The sequence below is a fragment of the Oxyura jamaicensis genome, chromosome 24 (assembly GCF_011077185.1).
Source record: "Oxyura jamaicensis isolate SHBP4307 breed ruddy duck chromosome 24, BPBGC_Ojam_1.0, whole genome shotgun sequence".
NCBI lineage: Eukaryota > Metazoa > Chordata > Aves > Anseriformes > Anatidae > Oxyura > Oxyura jamaicensis.
In genome coordinates, this window is record NC_048916.1 from 4,950,860 (window position 1) to 4,970,735 (window position 19,876).

The following is a 19,876-nucleotide window of genomic DNA, read 5'->3' on the forward strand; positions in this document are numbered from 1 at the left end:
ACGGGGAGCATGGGGAGGGCAGCGTTTGGTTTGCAGGGAGGCAGAGGAAGGTGCTGGGCTCCAGCCCAAAGCAGCTGTCGCACAAAGGAGCTCGCACCGTGAAGCCTCGGCCCCGCTCTGCCCCGCGCCGCCGAGCTGCATCTCCGGGAAGGTTTCTCATTTCTGGGCTGGGTTTCTCTTTTGGCTGCTTTGTTTACAGGGGAATAAATGACACAATCAGGCGGCCTGATCTTCCGCGCTGGGAGGGAGGAGAGGATTGATGCAGATCTTCGCTGCTGCTGCAATCAGCTTAGCCGTTCCCAGGGTCAGGGGCTGCCGGGATCAGCCGTGGCAGGGAGACAGAGACCCTGCTCTGCCTGCAGGGAGGGCAGCAGGGCTGTAACCAGATTTCTTTCCCAGTTTTCCAGCCCTTTCTTTTCTCCCTGCAGCAGTGCCACGCTTCCTGAAGCCCATCGCTGTGGTCAGGCACCAACCTGTACCTTCCTCCTATTTTCTGTCCTCCGTGCATCGCGCTGGCTTGCTCCGTGCCCCTCGTCCCTGGGTGGCACCCCTTCCCCTGCAGCTCCTGGCTCTCTGTCCCACCCTGGATTTCACATCTGGTATCCCGGTTGGCTCAGATGTGTTGGGGTGAAGCAGGGAGAGCAGCCAGCACCCGAACGCACACCTGCCAAGCTGCTGCGGTAGCCACAGCCCAGTGCGGGATGGAGAGGGTGGAGAGGGAGCGAGCGTGGGAGAAAAGGGCCTGTGTACGAAATATTCCAAGTGGGGAAAATTGGCATGTTTGCTAATGCTGCAAAGAAGGAGGCTGCCTTTTCTCAAGCCCTGGGGTGGATACGTAGGCAATAAAGGAGAAAAAACCACTAGGAGTAAGAGCCGCCAAGCTGACAGCCCAAGCAAGCTGAAACCTGCCTGGTGAGGAGGCTGCTCCGGAGCGGGAAGGGGCAGGTTCCCTGTCCCGACCAGCTCTGCACGGCCCTTTCTCATGGAAATGGGGCCCAGGGTTTCCAGGAAGAGCTGGCCTTTCGGTCCCTCTGAGCTCTGCCCCCTGCCCTCAGCCGTGACTTCAGGCTGCTCCGAGCCTTTGACCCCAGCGTGTGCCCAGGTGGAAGTGTGAGCCCAGCTCCCCAGCTCCTCTCTGCAGGTCACAACTCCCAGAGCTTGCCCAGGTCCCAGCTGGAGCCCAGCTGCAGTGGGTGCCCCACCGGGCTCCTTCCAGCACCGTGCCGGGGCTTTTCCCTCGTGCTCAGCTGTGGAGAGCCTGGCACCGATGGAATCAGAGAGGAAAGCTTTTTGGGGCATCCTGCTGCGGAAGCTGGATGTCTCCCCTCCAGAGGACTGGCACAGCCCTGCACAGCACCATGCCCGCAGCCCTGCACCGCACCGTGCCCGCAGGCAGTGCCTGTCCCTGCTCTGGTTCCCATGCCACGCTTGCAGCTCTCCTCCTTTCTTGCACCAGAGCTGCTGAGCGTAGCCTGGCCTCACTCCCTGAGGCTGGAGCAGGGAGGACAGCGGTTCCCTGCCCTAAACCCTCCCTTGGCATTAAGCTGGGAGCTGGGACACGTTCCTCAGCCAGCCAGCACGGCCACGCACACCTCCACCTGCTTCGCACTGCCCCTGTCCTGGGTGGCCCTTGGTCCCCAAGCCACGGGGACTCTCTCCGTGGCCCTCCTTGCTGACATTTCTGACTGAAGCTGCATTTCTGGGGCAAGTCGGAGCAGGCAGCCCGGTTTCTGGTCGGACTGGCTTTGTTTGTGCTCTGGGAGAGACGGGGCCGTTGGCTGCCGGCCCCGCTGGGGAGCGGAGTCGCACGGTTGGGGCTGGGGAGAGGGGACGTGCCGCAGCTTGCTGCCCGCTGCTCCCCCTCTCCCCGGTTCCCTCCCAGGGTTTTGAACTTTGGAGATGTCTTCCTGCAGAAAAGGGCGTGAAACGGTGCCAGAGGGAAGCTGAGACGGAAAAAGGAGAACGGCTGAGACAGGTGGTTCTGTCTTAGGGGAAGAAACGTGATGGAGGCTGAGCACGGAGCGCCTGTTGGGGATGTAGGGGTTGGAGGCATGGGCTTGGCCAAACACCCCCAGGAGCTCCAGGCTCTGGAGATGCTGGGCTTGCAGGTCCTGATCTCTGGTAGCCCAGGCTACTGAGCCCAAGCATTCTGCTTGCCTTCTTGTTTTACCCAGAGACCTCTGTGCAGCTCGAAGCTGCTCCATGGAGAGCTGGACATTTTGCGGGTAGCTTTGGTTTGGTAGCTTTGGTTCCCTTTCTCCTCTTCCCTCTCCTCCATTCGGCCCTTTCTCCATTTTTCACCTGATTTTCCAACCCTTTTTCCATGCCTCCCCTCTCTCCCATCGCTTTGTCTCGTTTCACCCCCCCTTCCCGTGTGTCTGCAGGATGCCTCTGCCCAGACAACAACAGACGCTGAAGGGCAAGACTGGAGCTACTCTAGATGCAATCTCCATTTTGTTCAAGGATCATTAATTACCTTGATGATTAAATACAATTAAAGATCCGTAAGACCTTTCTGATATCAGAGCCATTAGCCGGGGCAGCTTTTAGGAACCTTCACCAGCGGTAAAACAAAAGGAGGAGATAGACCAGTAAATCAGGGAATCCCAATTAAAATCCGTGCTTAGCTCATTAACCTAATTACGCATCGTGTCGCGCTAGCCTGAGCTCCACCGAGGGGGCAGAGAGGGAGCAGCGGGGGCAGGCTGCCCCTGGTGGGCTGTCTGTGCCCGGTGGCTCTCGCCTCTTTGAGAAAATGGCCTTGGAGGGGGGATTTCTGCACAAGTCAGAGAAACGTGTGCCAAGCCCTGAAAGCTGGAGCAGCGCCGCGTGCGCCTCCCCTCCCCCTAAATGTCCTTTCTGCTCCCACCCTCCTCTGTACCCCCGGTCTCTGGTGGCGTCTCCAGCACCAGGGCTGGATCTCCGCCACCTAATTGGCCCTCTGGGGACAGCAGATGGCACGGGGGCCTCCCCTTCCCCTGTCCCCAGGCCAGCCGCCTGGCCGTGCTGGAGATCCGACGTCTCCAGCGGCTACGTGCAGCTGAGGATTGGGGCTGAGATCCCGCTCCCTGCATCTGTCCCCCCCCAGGATCTCCTGCTGGTTATAGGATCAGGATGGGGGGCACGTGCTGCCCGGGGACCGCGGCTGTCCCACGGGGCGAGGGAAGGGAAGAGAGCCCTGCCGGATCCCGGTGACTCATGGATTTCGGCGTTTTCCACACCAAAGCGTGAGCGCTGGATCCCGCGGTGTGCAGCTGCATCCCGCGTGCCTCGCTGCCTACGTGTTTGTGCTCAGAGGGCCGGGAGGAGGAGGCAGGCCCCAGCACGTCCTGCCCAGAACCGGTCCAAGTTGGAAAAGCAAGTCGGAGCTCGAAGGGGTCAGGGTGCGGCTCCCCGCGTGGCAGGGAAGGAGGAACGGGAGCGTGCTGGAGCCCCCGAGTCCTGTGGGACCAGGCTGAGGCTTTCCTGCAAGCGTGGAGAGAGAAAAGGAAGGAGGCAGAGAGCCCAGAGCAGCTCCTCATGGAGCTCTGCGTGGGGTCCGTGCAGCTGGGAGGGAAGAGGTTTACCCCGTAACATCGCCGCATCCCCATCAGCTGCTCTGCGGGGTGCCTGGGGAGGGGGCGCGGGGAGAGCAGAGAGGGGAGCGGGGCATTTGCAAACCCTGGGATGGAAACACAGCCTGCCGAGCAGCCTGCCACGTGGGGGTTATTTGAGCTCCTGGTGGGGAACGCTGCCATGGCCTCGTGTGGCTTCCCGTGGCCGGGGTGACTCAGCTGCAGGGAAATGCCCCTTGCCCAGCGCTGCCTCCCGTCCGGCTCCCCTGGGAAAAAATCCCTCCCCTCTGCCCGCAGATAAACACACCCAAACACGTTTGTCTTTCACTTGGGTGTGCTGCGGGCTTGTCAGGGAGATGGCAGGGATCTGGGGGGGACCAGAAACCACGGGGAGCTGCTGGGAGTTGGGAAGGGCCGGGCAGGATGGGGACGGATGGGCTCGGATAGGCAAGGGGAGCCCGGAGGGGCAAGCAGCCTGCGGGTGGCTGAGATGGGATCTGAGCTTTGGGAGGCTGGTCCGGAGGTCTGTGCAGTGGTGGGGTGGTTTGAGATCGCAGCCTCTCCTTGCTTATTTGGTCTAAACAGGCACCGAAGGGGCATTTCCCTGGGGTGTCTTCTCCATCTCACAGCCCCTTGTCTTGGCTCCGTCCCCTGGGCTGCCTGCAGCAGAAATCCGTGGCAGAAATCTGGATTTCAGCAGCCCTCAGCGGCAAGGGGAGCTTGACCAAAGGGTTCCCCTGGCACAGCTCAGTCCCAGGCTTCGGTTTCAGCCCCGCCGAGCCACAGCGAGGGTGTTTGTCCTGGCAGCAGCCTGCTCGGTGCGAGAGCAGCTGGGCAAAAACTTGCGCACCTGGTGCCAGCCGGAGCGGGGACTGCAGAGGCAGCCAGGAGGCAGAAAGGTGACCAGAACCCTTTGAACCTCCGGCAAACAACAAACAGCAGACAGGTTGGGAAGTTCAGGACGCGTCTGGCTGCTTCTTTTTTTTCCCTTATTAATTTCTCCTTCCGTTGGAAAGACAAAAAATCCCACTCTTCATAAGCTGTGTGGCAGTTTTGGGGGTTTCTGTGCTAGCCTCTGTGTGTGCTGTGTCTGCCCCAGCAGTGGCCTTTTCTGGGATGACCCAGTCCTGATCTAAAACTCTAAGGCTTGGAAAAGTGGGATCTGCCTCTCTGCAGCGCTACGAAGGGAAAAAGACAGCTTCAGACCCTGCTGAAGGCACAGGGCCTGGGGCTTTGCAGTTGTCCCTCTCTGGGGTCACAGGCATTGCCCCAAACCAAACAGCAGACCCCAGGGTGCGGGAAGGAGGTTCCCACTGCCATAAAGCCGTGGGCCAGCTCTCGCAGAAGAATTTAATCTAGCCGGAGATCAGCAGGCAGCCTTCTTGAGCCATCCCAGCCCGCTGGGACAGCAGGGCTTGCTTTACACACTGCCCGGTCTTCGGCTGGGGCTCTGCTTCCAGGTAATTAAAACGGCTTAACCCTGCAGCCCAAACAGCTGCTGGCAGAGAATGTGCCTCCGTGCCCAAGGGACCCTCAGCTCATTGTCTGGTGCACAGCACCCGTTAGCCGCAAGGCAAGTCTGGAGGATGCAGGGATGGCATGGAACAGCGAGAGAGGGAGGGCAGAAACTCAAAACCTTTTTTTTTTTTTTCTGGAATAGGGGCAATGGAAGGAAAGAGAATGTGAAAAAGGAGAAAAAGAAAAAAGATAAAAAAAAAGCTAGAAGGGTGTGGAAGAGGCAAAGATTTTCAGGTCCTGCAATGGGAGCGTGGAGTCTATTTCTCAGTTATGCCGAGTGCATCTGGAGTATTCCCAGAGCAAACAGTGCAATTACTTCAGATTCACACTGCGCCAGTGAGCTGTCAGGCCCGGGGTTCAGGCTCCCAGAGGGCCCTGTGCAGGCTTGCATATAAGCTCTTACACTTCCCTGTGGGACGTGGGAGCTCTTGGAGGACAGGCCAGGCTCACTTTTCCGAGGCCAGCTGTAAACTTCCTCTTGGGCTTCCTACTGCTGCCCGGTCGAGTTCTTCGCTGTCCAACATCCACAGCCCAAAGGCCAGTCCTTGCCGTGGTGCTTGCTGAGCTCCTGTAGCCCACGGGGGTGAAAGCAGCCTCGGGGATGACACTGGTTTGGTCCTTCAGGTTGCCTTCAGCCCCACAATTGGCAATTATTTGCCGTTTCACAGGTGTGGGGGCAGTGCCAGGGCACAAGGCTGTGCCTTGTAGCGCCGTTCCCCTTGCTGGGATCAGCCAGGCTGCTGAGCACAAGCAGAGCCTTGTACCAAAGTGGCTGTGCCGTTTTCCAGTGGCCAGGCTTATTTCTAACGAGCAAGCGAATCCATTTCTGCATGGCCCCGTGAGAGCTGGCATCTCTTCCCTCCCAACTTTGCCTCCTTCCGAGTCTGTGTAAACAAACCTCTGCTGCCAGACACAGCCCAGGGGACTCCCACCGTCACTGGAGTGACCCTTTGAACTCCCTAACACGCACTAACAGGAGTTAATGACATTTATCTGTAGGCTTATCTTCCTCTCGCACTGCCCCTCCCAGTGCTCCCCCCCTGCAGTATCTGGGTACCTGACTGCCAGGAACTGGTGGTGGCATCCAGATGACATTAGCTCTCTTCCCTGATGGGAGAATTACAGTTCAGAGACATTAAGAAACCTTCTTTGATCTCTTTTCCCTGGTTTCTCTTCTATTTTTTTTTAATTTTTCATCTGCATCCATTCAATACCCATCTGGTTATTTCTGGAAGCCTCCCTCCACTACTATTCTGGTCATTTTTTACAAGGTTGGAGATGGGACTTTTTGTCCTCTTTTTCTCTTGGCTATTTATATCCTTCCATCTGTCTTTTTAGGTATTCAGGCATCCAGCTGCGTTCTCTCTATCACCTTGGAGATAGCAACAAGTGAGGATGTTTCTTAGCAGCTGTTAGCTCCAGCAGTGGCTGCTCTAGAGCAGGGGTGGCCAACGAGGGACACCCGAGCTGCTGTGCAGCTTGTGAGCATTTCAAGCCCAGCTGCCGTGCCTGGAGGTTGGCAAGCCCCAAGAGGAGCTCCGGGCAGGCTTGTCCCCTTCTGGGAAGCACTGGGATCCCAGGTTTGGTTTGTGTTATAGGGATTAATTCCCTCCTTGCCCCCTTGTGTGGTAGCCATCTGGTGGTCCTCAGCTATTGTGGGACCTGGCAGGTCAGGGAAATCCATCACAGTGGTGCCAGGAGGGTCTGTCCTCGCCCAGACCCCCAGAGGTGCAGGATTTTTTTCTATTTTTTTCATTTACCTCCCACCAGGAGAGCCGGCTGACATTTTTTGGGTAAAGTTTATCTTTAAGAAATGTAGGATTTTCTGCAGGAACTGTGTCCGTATTGTCACGTCTGCTAAAAAAAAAGTACTAGTCTGCTTTGGGTTCTCTCTCTCCCTCTTTTTCCCCCCCCCATCTGAAAAGAACACGAGTTCTCGTAAGCAGTCTCCCGTGCAGCTGTTAGCAAGTGGGAAGACACAAACAGCAGACGGAGGAGGAGGAGGTGGGCACCCCAGGCAGGTGGAGGGTGGGAGCGGATCCGTCTGTCGGTGAGGAGCAGGGAGCTGGGCTGCCTGGCACGGCTGTGCCGGGACACCCGAGGTCCCCAGGGAGCTCCTAGCCCGGGCCAGGGGCTCAGGGTGGCCGTGGGGACTGAAGGGGACGAGATGCACAGCAGGCAGGAGGTGCCTTGTCTTTGGGCATGAGAGCTGTTGGGAAGGTCGGCTGTGGAGGTGACTGGATCAGGCTGGCACGTGGGGATGCTTGGCGTTTCAGACTGAGCTTTGTTTCTGCCTCGAAACAAATGGACATACAAGAATTTCTGCAGAAATGAAATTTCCGAAGGAAACATTGGTCTGCTTTTCTCCAAAGTGTCCCATGGCATTGCAACCAAAGCATTTCATTCTGGTTGCAGTTCTGGTCAGTGTTTTGCCATTTAAAAGGAATGAGAGTCCGGAAGAAGTTGTCCTAAAATAAATATAAGCCTTCAAAAAGAGAAAAAGAAAAGAAAACTTGTTTTAAAGTGGGAAAAACTAACACCACAAAAAAAAAGGAAACATTCTGTTCCAAGGTTAGCACAAACCATCTCAACCTTATCAAAAGGCTTTTTAGTTTTTGACTTGAGTTCTGTCAAAATCAGCACGTTCCACTGGATAGTTTTGGCTTGGACCAAGTGGCACTTTCCATCAGAAAAACATGCTGCGCTGGAAAATTTTCCACTAGCTCTAGTTTCTCTTTTTCACGTGCTTCCCATTTCTGTGGCCGCTCCACCGGCCCCTCATCCCTGCTGGGAGCGAGCACCCGGCCGTCCCGCGGGAGCAGCTGCCCTCTGGGGCTTCCTAGGGCGGGCGATCCACCAGAGCTCTGCCACCCCCAGATCACCGCCCGTTTCTGCATGAGAAGGATGCGGGGAGCCCAATGCTGCTGCAGATTGAACAGGAGTCAATGAAAGAACTCTGAACGGCAATGAAATACGCCAATTAGGGCCGACAGAGCTATTTAACCCCCGGTCCCTGGGCTTAGTTTCTCCAGAGTGAGGCTGCGAATGGGATGTGTACTCTCAGCTTGCCCTGTCTTGTCGACTGTTAATGTATCTTTATGGGGAAGTGATTGCTTTTTGGTTCTGGCTTGTCTCTATCATAAATTTAGACGTTAGGAACACTTAGATTTAGAGGAAATATGTGATTCACGCACGCCATCAAGATTCAAGCCTTGTAGCTACCCACAGCTCCTGTCACTGTTGCTGATACCTCAGCCTTCCTGCTCGAGCGTCCCCAGACTGGGGGGGAAAAAAGTGAGACTGAGCCTCCTCTGTGCAGGGAGAGGCCCCGAAAATCAGCCAGAAAATAGCATCAACTTGGTGTTGGTGCCTGCTGAGGCATCCACCAGAGTTGGGGTGATGAGCAGCCGAGATGCTCCTGAGATGTGCATGGAGGGACATCTCTGCTCCGGGGCCACAGGAGCCCCGGTGAGTCATGGAGCACAGCATGCCGTGCCACCTCCGAGCGATTTGATTTAGCAACAAGTTCCCTGAATGCTCCGTCACAGCTCAGTTCCTCCCCTGGGCTACCTGGAAGCACAAAGCCACCTTGTCTGAGGAGGGGATGGATAATGAGGGCAGGAAAAGTCCCGGGTTTCTCTTCACGGGGGTTTTCTGGCCTTCCCCATTGCACTGAGATCACTTCTGTCCCTCTGCCCCTGCCCTCTGCTCTGGGCTGAGCACTGCCTCCCCGAGCCCTCTCTGGCTGATATGAGTGGACGTAGCAGTGTTGGTCCCACTTATCTACCTCTCCCAAAAACCAAATCCACGTCCCGGGGCCGTGTGGGGGGCAGGCGGAGGCAGGGAGCGTGACCCCTCATGGGGGGCCTCCCGCCAGCTCTGACCCTCGCTGCTCCCACCAGACCAGCAGGGGCTGCCTCTGATGGGTGGTCCTGCCCCTTGTTTACAGCCCCAGCTCTCCGAAACTCAGCAGGCTCCCCCAAAACCCCACCTGTGTGGCCTTTCTGAGGCTCAGCAGCCATTCCTGCATCCTCCTGGATGGAGGCCGCGATGGAGGCTGCAACCTTAACAGCAACCGTAATCGTCTCGGTGCCTCTCATCATTTCTGGCACATTAACACAAAATGCCGTGGATTTGCTCATTGCCTGGAGAAACTCAAGCCAGATTTGGGGAATTTTAGCGTAGCTGTTAATGTGGATAATGCTTAGGTTCTCTTCCAGGCTCTGTCAGCAGAGGTTTTCCACCTCATCTGCCCGTGCCTCAGTTTCCCCAGCCATAAAAGCGAGGGTGACCTGAGGTTTGCACGAGCTGTAGGTGGGGCCGGGAGGCCTTACCGCAATGCCTCCGTGCCTGCTTCCTCAGGTGAGAATTGTCACCAGAATATGCAGAGGCCCACAGCAAGCCAAAGCCATTGAGGTGAGGTTGCCAATGATTACCTGGGTGGCCTTGGGCACATTTCTTTGTCATTCAGCACCTCTGATTTCCCCATCCCTGAAAGCAGGGGTAATAATACTTACCTGCCTCTCGGGTGCTGGAGGATTAATTAGTTACTGTCTGAAAAGCCTTTTGAAGATGCAAGGCTGCCCATTAATATGCAGAGTTATTCCTACAGGTGGGGCGGGGGTAGGACTGAAGCGTGGTGTCACAGTGCTGCGGAGATCATAAATCCGGGAAAAGGAGGAATTGGTAAAATTGTCTCTCTGTGCAGGGACTTTGTGATAAGAAGTCCGAGCAGCAGCAGCCTGGCAGTCAGGCCGGGCACTGGGTTTGGTTTACATGTACACACTGTTCTTCACAGCCCATTGTTCATGGGCAGGAGTCCTTGAACAACCCAAACAGAGTGGGGAGGTTTGAGTCTCCTCCACTTTCCTGCAGAAAAGATCTCTAGGGCAAATTATAGTAGCACGAAGCATGGCATTCCCACGTGCAATTGTAGAAAGTATTTCTCTTTAACTTTAGGAGCCGGTGAAATATCCAGCAATACGTTATATCCCCAAAGGATAATGGGAGGAAAGACAAGAGGAAAGTGAGACCACAGTCAGAAAGCTGTGCCTGGTTAGCAAGCCTTTAAACTGCAGGAAAGCAAACAGGAGTTTTGATCTCCTCCACAGAAATTCCAGGCCTGGTCACCACCAGCATGGTTTGGCAGGGCTGCTTTTTTTTCGCCATGCCTTGGCCCGAGGACCGGAGGGTTTGTGCCTGCTGTAATTCCCTGTGACCCGGCGCCTCCCCTGCTGATAGGAGAGGTTTGGTTCGAGTCAGGACAGAGGGAACCGGGGACGATGCTGGTGGGGGCAGCCAAAATGGGGCTGCCAGCCACTAACCCCTGTGCTGGAGTCACACCTGAGTCAGCAGAGTTTCGGCTTTGTCGCGTTCCCATTGTGGAGGGGAGTGAGTCACCAGCGGGGCCGGGTTTCCTGCTCTGAGCTGGCAGCCCGGGGAGGGAAGGATTTCGTGCTCTCTCCTTCTGTGCCGTCAAGTTTATTTATTTATTTATTTATTTATTATTATTTTTTTTAAATCTCTTCAGACTCAAGTTCCTCCATTTCGGAAATGAGACTCTCTATGGGTTTCTATCTTGATCCCCTCTTCACAGCTCTTCATTAAATCCGTCCTCCTCGGCACCTGGAGAGCTCTAATAGGGAGAATATTTAGCCTCGGACCGGGGCTCTTTGAGCACCATCTGAGGTACTGCAGAAAACCAAGGAAGATGCAAGGCAGAGAAAATACTCATGCACATTTTAGGGGCTCAGTCTGTCGTGATAAGGTCTCAGGACCTTCAGTCTCAGCAGAATTGGCTTTCCCCTACTCAGGGCTTCAGCTTCTTTCCCGTCCCCTGTACCCACTCTTCTGTCTGTGTTGTTCTTTTCTGACCTTGCTTCCACCCCCAAACTCCAAGCAGACATATTAGACATTGTCTCTGAATCTGGTCCCCTTTCTCAGGCCATCAAACATGCCCAGGCTCAATTTTCCGTCTTGATTACAGGTCAGAGTTGGTAAGCAAGAGGAGCTCAGGTTATGTTTTGCTGACAGACAAGGGATGATTCTGGGGACGAAGGTCTTGGAGGTCTTGCTCTTTGCCCACCCTTGCCTCTGCCTGCCTCCTGTCTGCTTTTCCTGGCACCGACTTGTGACCCTGGACACATTCACTGGTGCCCTTCCAGAGGAGGGGGTTGGAAGAGGAAAGTGAGGTGATGATGGTGGAGAGACACAAGAGGGGTGGGAAAATTTGTAAGCTCAAACAGAGGACAAGTCAAGGAAGCAAGCCTTGTAGACCAGTTTGAGAGTCTCCTCGGTGATGGGGACAGGTCAGGGGCAGAAGGGAGATGCGCCTTAGCTGGGGGGTGTCCCACGAGGCCACGAGGGGAGGAGAAGGACCGGACAGGTATGAGCAAGAGCACACGGTGGGAAAAGAGCTGAGGAAGGAGCTGGAGCGGAGTCCAGCCCCGAAAAGCCCGGAGGGACGGGCTGCGTGGCCGGGAGCTGGTGCACACCAGGCAGCGGCGAGGGGCAGCGGCTCTGCGCTGCTCAGGTGTGTGGGAACCGGCGGCTCCGCCGAGGGATTAGCTGACGTGCTGGCGAGGCGGGGCGGGCGGCAGGGGCTGGCTCCTCCACCGTGACTGAGGAGCCTTTGTGCTTTGTTGCTGAGCATGGGATTTGGCGGCTTTATTGCAGGAAGGCCTTTCCCAGCGCTGCGTCAGCACTTCCAGCCAGAGCCCTGCTCTGCCAGCCTCCCTGCTGCTGCCACGGGGCATGTTCCCCTCCCCTGGTCTCGGGGGCGAAGCAAAGCAGCTGTGTGAAAGTCGGGGAAGGTACGGCAAGGAGCGAAAGCCGGGAGCAAAGCAGGCATGGTTGTTGCCTTCCCACTCCTCCGGGCTGCAGCCCTGGCGGAGAAGTGGGAGGCCGGCTGCAGCTGGGGCTGTTTGCAAGGGGGAAGCACGGGCAGCAGGAACTGGGAGCTGAGGCTGGGGTGCATCCCCGCTCCTCGCCGCTGTTTGATCTGCTTGGTCTCACCCCGGCGTCTGCTTTTCTTTCATCCCTCTGTATGGAGAACACCCAGGACAAGCGTGGCTTTGGTCTTGGTTGGGGCCTTTGTGAAGGCTCGATGACTAGGCTCCCCACACCGTAACACAGAACGCGGGGAGCATCAGGGGATCAGACCCCCTGGGAAAGATCTATCATTCAAGGGGATCCCGAGGCTGCTTCGTGCTCTCATTATCCAAAGAGAAAATGCTGCATGGGCAACCCTGCTTTATCCCAGGCACCTCCGCTGTCCCGTCCCAGCTGACCATCAGTGAAGGGCTGGCAAGAGAGCTCACCCAGTTCGAGCCACCGACTGGCCTCAGACAGTAACACCGCTGCTGTCACTGCTGTGCGCTGGCTCTGGACGTGAACCAGGGACCCAGAGTGCAAGGCCCCACATTTCCCATTTGCAAGCCAGCACCAAGCACGTTCATTCTTTTTTTCTTCTTCTTTTATTTTTATTTTTATTTTTGTGAGGTACTTGGGTGAGAGCCAGATGGGCCATTGTGCACGCTGCCATCTCCTGTCAGCTCCCATAAAGCTCCCGGCTCGTGGCTGGGGGCAGGGATGCTTGGGCTTGCAGTTCCTCTCGCTGTGCCCCTGCCCCATCAGTTATCTCAAGCCTTTCGCCTGCAGCCGGGTCACCCAGAGCTGCAATCTTCCCACATCTCCTTTCTGAGGCCCCGTCCCGCTGTGCTGGGCAGGCAGCCTTCCCCTCCTAACCCTTTTGGTGCACGTAAAAGGGGGCTGAGCTGGATCGGTGTGGGATGGAGACCTGCAGGGGTGGTGTGCTGCTGCGGGAACTGCAGCGGGGAGACCTCTCCTGCTTTGTATTGAGCTGCAAGTCATCAACAAAGCGGGCAAGGTGAGCTATGTCCTCTTCTGGAAGAGCAGCAGGGTACTGAATACTCCTGGCAATCCATACCAGGTCTCCCTGGCAAGAAGGAAGGTTTTTAACCCCAGCATCCTGGCCCAGCGCCAGCTCAAGCCTTTGCTTCCTGCCACCTGAAATTCCCCAGCTGGGCTTTAGGATCTTTCTTTCCCATTTCCCACCCTGCCTAACGCACCTGTGGTGTTCCTTTGGGCTGTTGGATGCTGGGTGTATGCTGCCCTGTATGCTGCATCTCAGGCCTTGATCTCCACTTAAAAACAGGGAGGACTTGAAACGGGAATTCAGAAATACCAGGAGAAAAAAAAAAATCATTACCAACAGCTGGAAAGTTTTGAGTTCCTGTTTCATCCCATTTGTACCATCATGAGGAGCTTGTGGAAATCTCCTTGAAGTGTCTCTGAGGCATGCGAGCCCCTGTTTAGGGCAGCATCCCTCGTACCAAGGTAAAGAGCAAGGGGACAGCTCAAAGCCAGGTGCTTGCTGCAGGGGCTTTTGTAGGTGGCAGCACGAGGCATCGTCTTGTCCTTCTGGGAGGTCCAGCTGCTGTGACCTTCTCCACATCCCCTTCAGTTCTAAGCGATGCAAAGTCTACTAGGACTGATCCTCTGACATTTGCATCAGCCGTGATATTGCCACACCAAAGGGCGGCTCATCACACCGCTGCCAAGGGCTGTTTCAATGCCCTCGGGGTGAGATGAGTATCAGGGAACAGGAGAGAGAGAAATCAGTGAGAGGCTCAGCGAGGCAAGGTTGTGCAAAGCAGAGTGGAGTTCACATGGTGCTTAACAAAGAGGCATTGATTGGAGGCTGGCTGTTGTGACAGAGCTCACTAATGCCTGGAGATCAGTTCCAGAGCTTTCTATACGAGGGAGCAGGAACCAGGTCTTGCAAGTGTGGGAGCATCCACGTAACAGCACCTCCTGGGCTCTTCGGAGAAAGGTTTCAAGGTTCAGGAGCCACCAGCTGCCTTGGCTGAGTCAGCCACCTCTGCTGCATGGTGGCGTTACGTGCAGCTGGGTGGAGGAGAGAGATAATGCCCCGATGGCAGTTAGTGGCCTTGAAACCTTTGTGTCCTGAGCAGGCTGAGCACTTATTGCTTATTGATCATAGCAGGACTCCACTGGCACCTTTCACATGGCTTTTCTCCCGCTTTTCTCCTCTCTCTGTCTCTTGGCTTTTGCATCCCACTTAGCAGCTGGGCGCTGGTCCCCTTTCGGCACTGAAAGGCACTGCTGAATTCTGCAAAGCCCCAAGGGTCAGCAGGTTCCTTGTTTCTTTCTCAGGATCCGAGCACCGAAGGGAACACCACCACCTCACGCAGGGCGCCCAGACCTTCGCTCCCAGCCCCCTGCCTGTGCCGCAGGGCACCTGAGCTCTGCACGGAGCCCCCAAGGCCTTGCATGACCTAGTGAATATCTGGGCTTGGGATCGTGGGGAAAGGCAGCAACGCAAACCACTTCAGAAGCCAGGGTGGAGGAGTAGGATCCCAGAGGTCTCCACTAATGAGGTCTTGGCACCAACATGTCTTTGGCGCTCAGCTGGGCCTTTTTTACTGCTTTTGGCCCTTAAAAACAAAACAAAACGAAACAAAAAAAAAGCACACCACCAAAAAACTAATGAGTAAATTGCAGCTCGGCAAGCTTCAACCTATACGGCTCATCCTTCCTTGTGTGCTGGCTGCCCCTGGGAGGTGTCGGAGTGGATCGGTGGGCACCGGGAGATCTGGCATAGGAATGGCAGGATGTATCCCAAGCCTTTTCTCCGCCACGTCGACCACACACATCATTCAGGAGAGAAAAAGCCAGGCGAAGAACCCCAGCACTGCACATGCACACACAAATCCTGCTTAATATGCTCGAGCCTCTCCAGGGGCTGATTAGGGATTTTAGTTTCTCCTCCTCTCCCTGGCTTGCACACTCGGTGCCATCAATAATCTATGCGTTCACCCTGATGAATTATTGAGTGCGTAACGGGGTGAGGACCCGCCGTCCCGGCTCAGTCACCTTGCAGACAAACGCTCCCAGGAGCATGACAGCACCCGCTTTGCCCTCTGGCTTCTGATTTAGGATGGGGAGCATGGGAAGCGGCTCCAGCACCTTGCAAAACCCCTTTCCTCCATCTGTTCCCGCTCCTCGCCGTCCTTGTTGGGGTGTGGGTGTTATTGCTGCAGTGCGGGGCAGAGCAATGGGTGCCTTATTTCCCCTGACGGGAGGCTTGGAGGAGCAGCACACGAGGAGTTTACCCCGTCTTGCAAAAGAGCCGTGAGTTATTCAGTCACCTGGAAAGGAAACGCGATTTCCGCACAGTGTTTGTGTTCTTTTTTTTTTGTTGTTTGTTATTTTTTCGCTGTTTTTTTTTTTTTTTTTCCTTTTTCCCCTGAAGCCTCTAGAAAGTTTGGAATGTGTTTTTGTTAAAGCTGCTGCGTGTAAGGGCCTGAATCGTGGCGTTGGCAGCGCTGCGCCCTTGGCAGGCAGTCTGCAGCTGGCACGGGCTTTTTCCCCGGCCGAAAGTCTGACACTTTGCACCTGGGATGCGGAGGTTCTCCAGCACCGTTCTGGCTGAGCGTCCTCAGCCCTAAAGTTTGCCTTTTCCCCAGTTTGTGTCCCGGTACGGTGTGTGCCAACGCGTGGATCCCATGGCAGGAGCAGGGCGAAAGGGGGAGGTCAGAACTGGGAGCTCCTCACCCAAGGTCAAGGAGAACCACTGGCTTTGTGAAAGGGCTTTTGTTAATTTGCAGAGACAAACGAGCATGGTAATAATGAGCAAGGGGTTGGGTTGACCCCTCTCGTGTGCCACACACCCACCCCTGCCAGCCAGGCTGACTATATATTAAGGGGCACTCCGCTGGTGGCCATCCCCTTGGCCTCAAGCATGGCACAGCCGTGTCCCTTGACCACTCCATAAGCCCACGGTGTCCTGCAGGGCCCTGCAAGGCACCTCCAAGCAGGACCTGGTGGCTTCCCGTCCTTCTGCGGGGTCCAGCCTGGCTCTGGCAGCGCGAAGCCACCACCGACGTGGCCTCTTGGAGTGGGATTTCAAAAACATGGCTCAGAGCGAGCAGCTGGGGCCTGTGGGGGGTCAGGGAGCTCGTGTAGGAGCGGGGCCAGCGGCGCCAGCGCCCCAGCCCCAGGCAGGCCCCGCTCGGAGGCCCCGGCCCTAAAAGAGGTGGGGACCGGCGCTGATGAATCCGCTCAGCTCCAGCGCTGGGAGGAGGAGGGAGTGCTGAGCACACCGCAGCGCCGGGCGCAGGTTGTTCCCAGGGCCCGTGCTACGTGATTGCTTTTGCTCTGCGGCAAGCTCCCACACGCCTCGCCGGGCGCGGAGGGCTTCAGAGCCGGGCCGCTTGGCAGAGCTGTGGCTCAGCTCCGCAGGTGCGGGCAACTCGGCGAGAGGCCCTCTCACCTCCGGGGGAGAAGGAGCAGCTTCTGCTGCAAAGCCAGCTGGAGACTCTTAGCTGTTCTTTTCCCCAAATCCCAGCACAGCGTACCCAAACCCAGCCCTGATCTGCACCCGCTGCCCCCATTTCATCGGGAGGCTGTTGTAGGCCAAATGTCCCGTGGGGTGCAGGTTGGGCTGGTGTCAGAAAGGTTTTGTGGTGTCTTAATGCTTGGACATCCTCCTGGAAGCCTGAGCCTTCTGGAGGCATGAGCCTGAGATGGCACCGAGATGGCTGGTCTGGCTGTGACTCCATCGGAGCAAGAACATCCCTTCCCTCTGGTTTCTGGTGGGACACACATCACAGAATGGTCCTCGCCGGGCTGGAAGGGAATCATACAGCCCCGGCAGCTCCCCTGACATCTCCGAGGACTCGCTGGCTTCACGCATGCAGGCACATGAGGGCACCAGTGCTTTGCTGTGGCTGTACGCCGCGCCGAAAAAAAACATTCCTCAGCACCCAGCCGGTGTGGTAGGGTGTGGGGCCAACTGGCGCTTGACTCAGGAAGGGGGCAAGTTCACACAAAGCTCCAGAGACTGAGTTTCGGGCTTAATTGCTGCTGACTGTGGTCAGCTGCTGGCGTCTCATGGCCGGGCTGGGTTGTTGAGGCTTGTCCTCAGGGTCACGGGCTCGGCGTGAAGGAGAAGGGGAGAGAGGAGAGGCCGAGGTGGGAAGGGGGCTGAGATGGGGCCGAGCAGGCGTGGAGGGGGCGGCATGGCAAGGAGAGAGGTAAAAGTGGTGTTTGTGGGTGAGATGAGGTGCGTCTGCCTGCGTGGGAAGCTGCGGGAAGGAGCCACTCGAGGCCACGTTCGTGTGGGGAAGGCACAGGGAGCAGTGCTGGGGGCTGGGACCGGGGAGTTCACGCTGCCCTAGCACTCGGGGAGCCCTTTGGTCCCCTGCAAGTATATGGTGGGGGTGACTCCAGAAATGCTCCATCCCCTCAGCTAGAAGATGCTGTCCTGTTTCTCCTGCCTTCCGTTTTTTCCCCTTTCCCCAGACTTTCATTACCCTTTCATGTTCCTCCCTCTTTGTACATCTCTCTGTTCTTCTTACCCCTTTCTTCCCTTTCCCCTCTGTCTCCCAGCATACATCCCATTCCGCATTGTGCCAGGAGTGAGCAGAACCCGCTTTTCTTGTTCTCACCACCTCGCTTCTCCATTGTATTTCTCATATAAATACGGGCTGTATAATTACCAGCACATTATCTCTAAACATACAGATTAGGGAAAGACACGGTGGCAGCCAAAGATGAATTTCGGGGTCAGTCTGGTGGGAGACATTTTTCTCCATCTGGCAGGGGAGGAATCGAATGAGACAGAAGAGCAGTTGTGAGCACCAGCCACCACTTCTCCCGAGCACCTTTCATCTTCCCTCTGCAGAATTAAGATGGAAGGCTCCTAAACGCAGTCACTTCTGGGGTTAAAAAAAAAAAAAAAAAAGGCATAGAAAATATCCGGATCATGCGGATAGATCATGCAAGGTGGACGGGCACCGCCATAAATCTGCTCTTCTCCAGGAGCTGTTGCTGCTCTGAAATCCAGGCCTCGGTCTTTGCAGCTCATTTAATTACTGGTGCACTTCCAATAGGATTAAATGGATGCTTGAGTGTGTGTTAGCATATGTTAGTACATGCTGTGCTGATAAATATCTGCGCCTTCGTATGCCTACAGACACACAAGTTCTGTGTAACTTGCAATAACTGATGTAGAGCCTTCCAAGGTTGAAGGCAAAAAGGAAGGGAAGTTATTCCTGATCCAACCTCGTGCCTTTTGGTGATCCCTAACCCCAGGGAGGCTGCAGAGCACTGGGGCTGGTCGTGGTGGAGGCAGAGCACCAGCGGTGGGACAGGAGGTGCTTACCAACAGGAAAGGAGCTGCACGTGGAGGCAGGTTGTTGCTGCCAGCCTGTAGCCGTGGCCTGCTCTTGTATCGGCTGTGACAAGAAGAAGTGAGCAAATAAATAAAGGAGTTCACAGTCCCAGTATCCTCGAGCGGTTCTTTTTTTTTCTCCTTCTCCAAGAAGCATGTGTATATTCACGTCTTTCCGTGTCATTGCAGGGCTGCAAGCTCAGACTGTCTTAGTCAATGACACAGTCTCGGGGTTTATCGGGACAGACGTGGTCCTGCACTGCAGCTTCACCAACCCGCTCCCCAATGTGAAGATCACGCAGGTCACTTGGCAGAAGGCCACCAACGGCACCAAGCAGAATGTGGCCATCTACAACCCGGCCATGGGGGTCTCCATCCTCTCACCCTACAAAGAGCGGGTGACTTTCCGCAACCCGTCCTTCAAAGACGGCACCATTCAGCTCTCCCGGCTGGAGCTGGAGGATGAGGGGGTGTACATCTGCGAGTTCGCCACATTCCCCACCGGCAACCGGGAAAGTCAGCTGAACCTCACCGTGCTGGGTAAGACACTGGGCAGGCTTTGGGGTGCAAACTGTTTTCTCCGGTTAAAGACGTCTAGAGGGACCTGAGGATCCCATCCTGGGGACTCGGGGAGAAGGCGAATCCTGGGTGTCAATGTCACCTCTGATGCTCTTTCAAGGTGACTGTAAAGAGGCAAAGGGCTGGGAACTCAGGGTAGGTGGTTCACCCAGCTGTCTCGGGAACATCTCCTCCTCCTTCCAGGCCTCAGCTCCCCTGTCACTTACCGCAGGCACAATACAAGTGACCTGTTCCCCAGGGGAGTGGTGAGTTAACACACCTGTGTCTGTTAAAGGAACAGAGAGAACAGATAACAGAGAGGCCCTGAGCACAAGCAGAGCTTAGAGCTGTGAATGAAGAGACCCCACCCAAGGTCTACATGATTCATTTGCTCTCCAGTTTGGGTTTCTCTTGTAGAAACGGGGCTGAAAACCTATGGCAGGAAAGGACCAACCTCCTCATGTATCTGTACAGCCATGTATCTGTACAGCCAGGGCACCTCCACCAGTCTTTTCTGCTAGCAATTTGCAGCAGTTCTGGATTCCCGGCAGGGTCTGTCACAGTCTCAGTGATGCTAGATGTCTCTTGAGTTGTAGCAGAGAAGGTAGTGTTGCTTTTCTAACCATCCCTTCTTACCTTTTTCTCCGTGTCCTCCTCCTTCTTTGCACTTCTTGCAGCCAAGCCCACGAATCGGATGGAGGGCACCACGCGGCCCCTCATCGCCAAGGCTGGCAGGACAGAGAAGATCCTGGTGGCCACTTGCACCTCCTCGAACGGGAAGCCCCCCAGCACCGTCACCTGGGACACCAAGCTCAAAGGGGAAGCGGAGTTCCAGGAGATCCGGAACAGCAACGGCACCATCACGGTGATCAGCCGGTACCGCCTGGTGCCGAGCCGGGAAGCCCACCGGCAGCAGCTCATGTGCGTGGTCAACTACCAGCTGGAGCGCTTCACCGACAGCATGACCCTCAACGTGCAGTGTAAGTGAGCGGGGCAGGGCCAGGGAGCAGAGATCCAGCATCGGTGC

At 56.1% G+C, this 19,876-nt stretch overlaps 1 protein-coding gene across 5 annotated transcripts in view; it reads left to right on the forward strand.

Moving 5' to 3' along the window:
- NECTIN1 (nectin cell adhesion molecule 1) overlaps positions 1 to 19,876 on the forward strand; it is an 86,532-nt gene that overhangs the window by 20,774 nt on the left and 45,882 nt on the right. For all 5 annotated transcript variants that reach the window (XM_035346051.1, XM_035346052.1, XM_035346055.1 and 2 more), the window contains exons 2-3: positions 18,481 to 18,831; positions 19,527 to 19,829. In XM_035346051.1, coding sequence (XP_035201942.1) covers positions 18,481 to 18,831; positions 19,527 to 19,829 — 654 coding nt within the window. The remainder of the gene's footprint in view (positions 1 to 18,480; positions 18,832 to 19,526; positions 19,830 to 19,876) is intronic.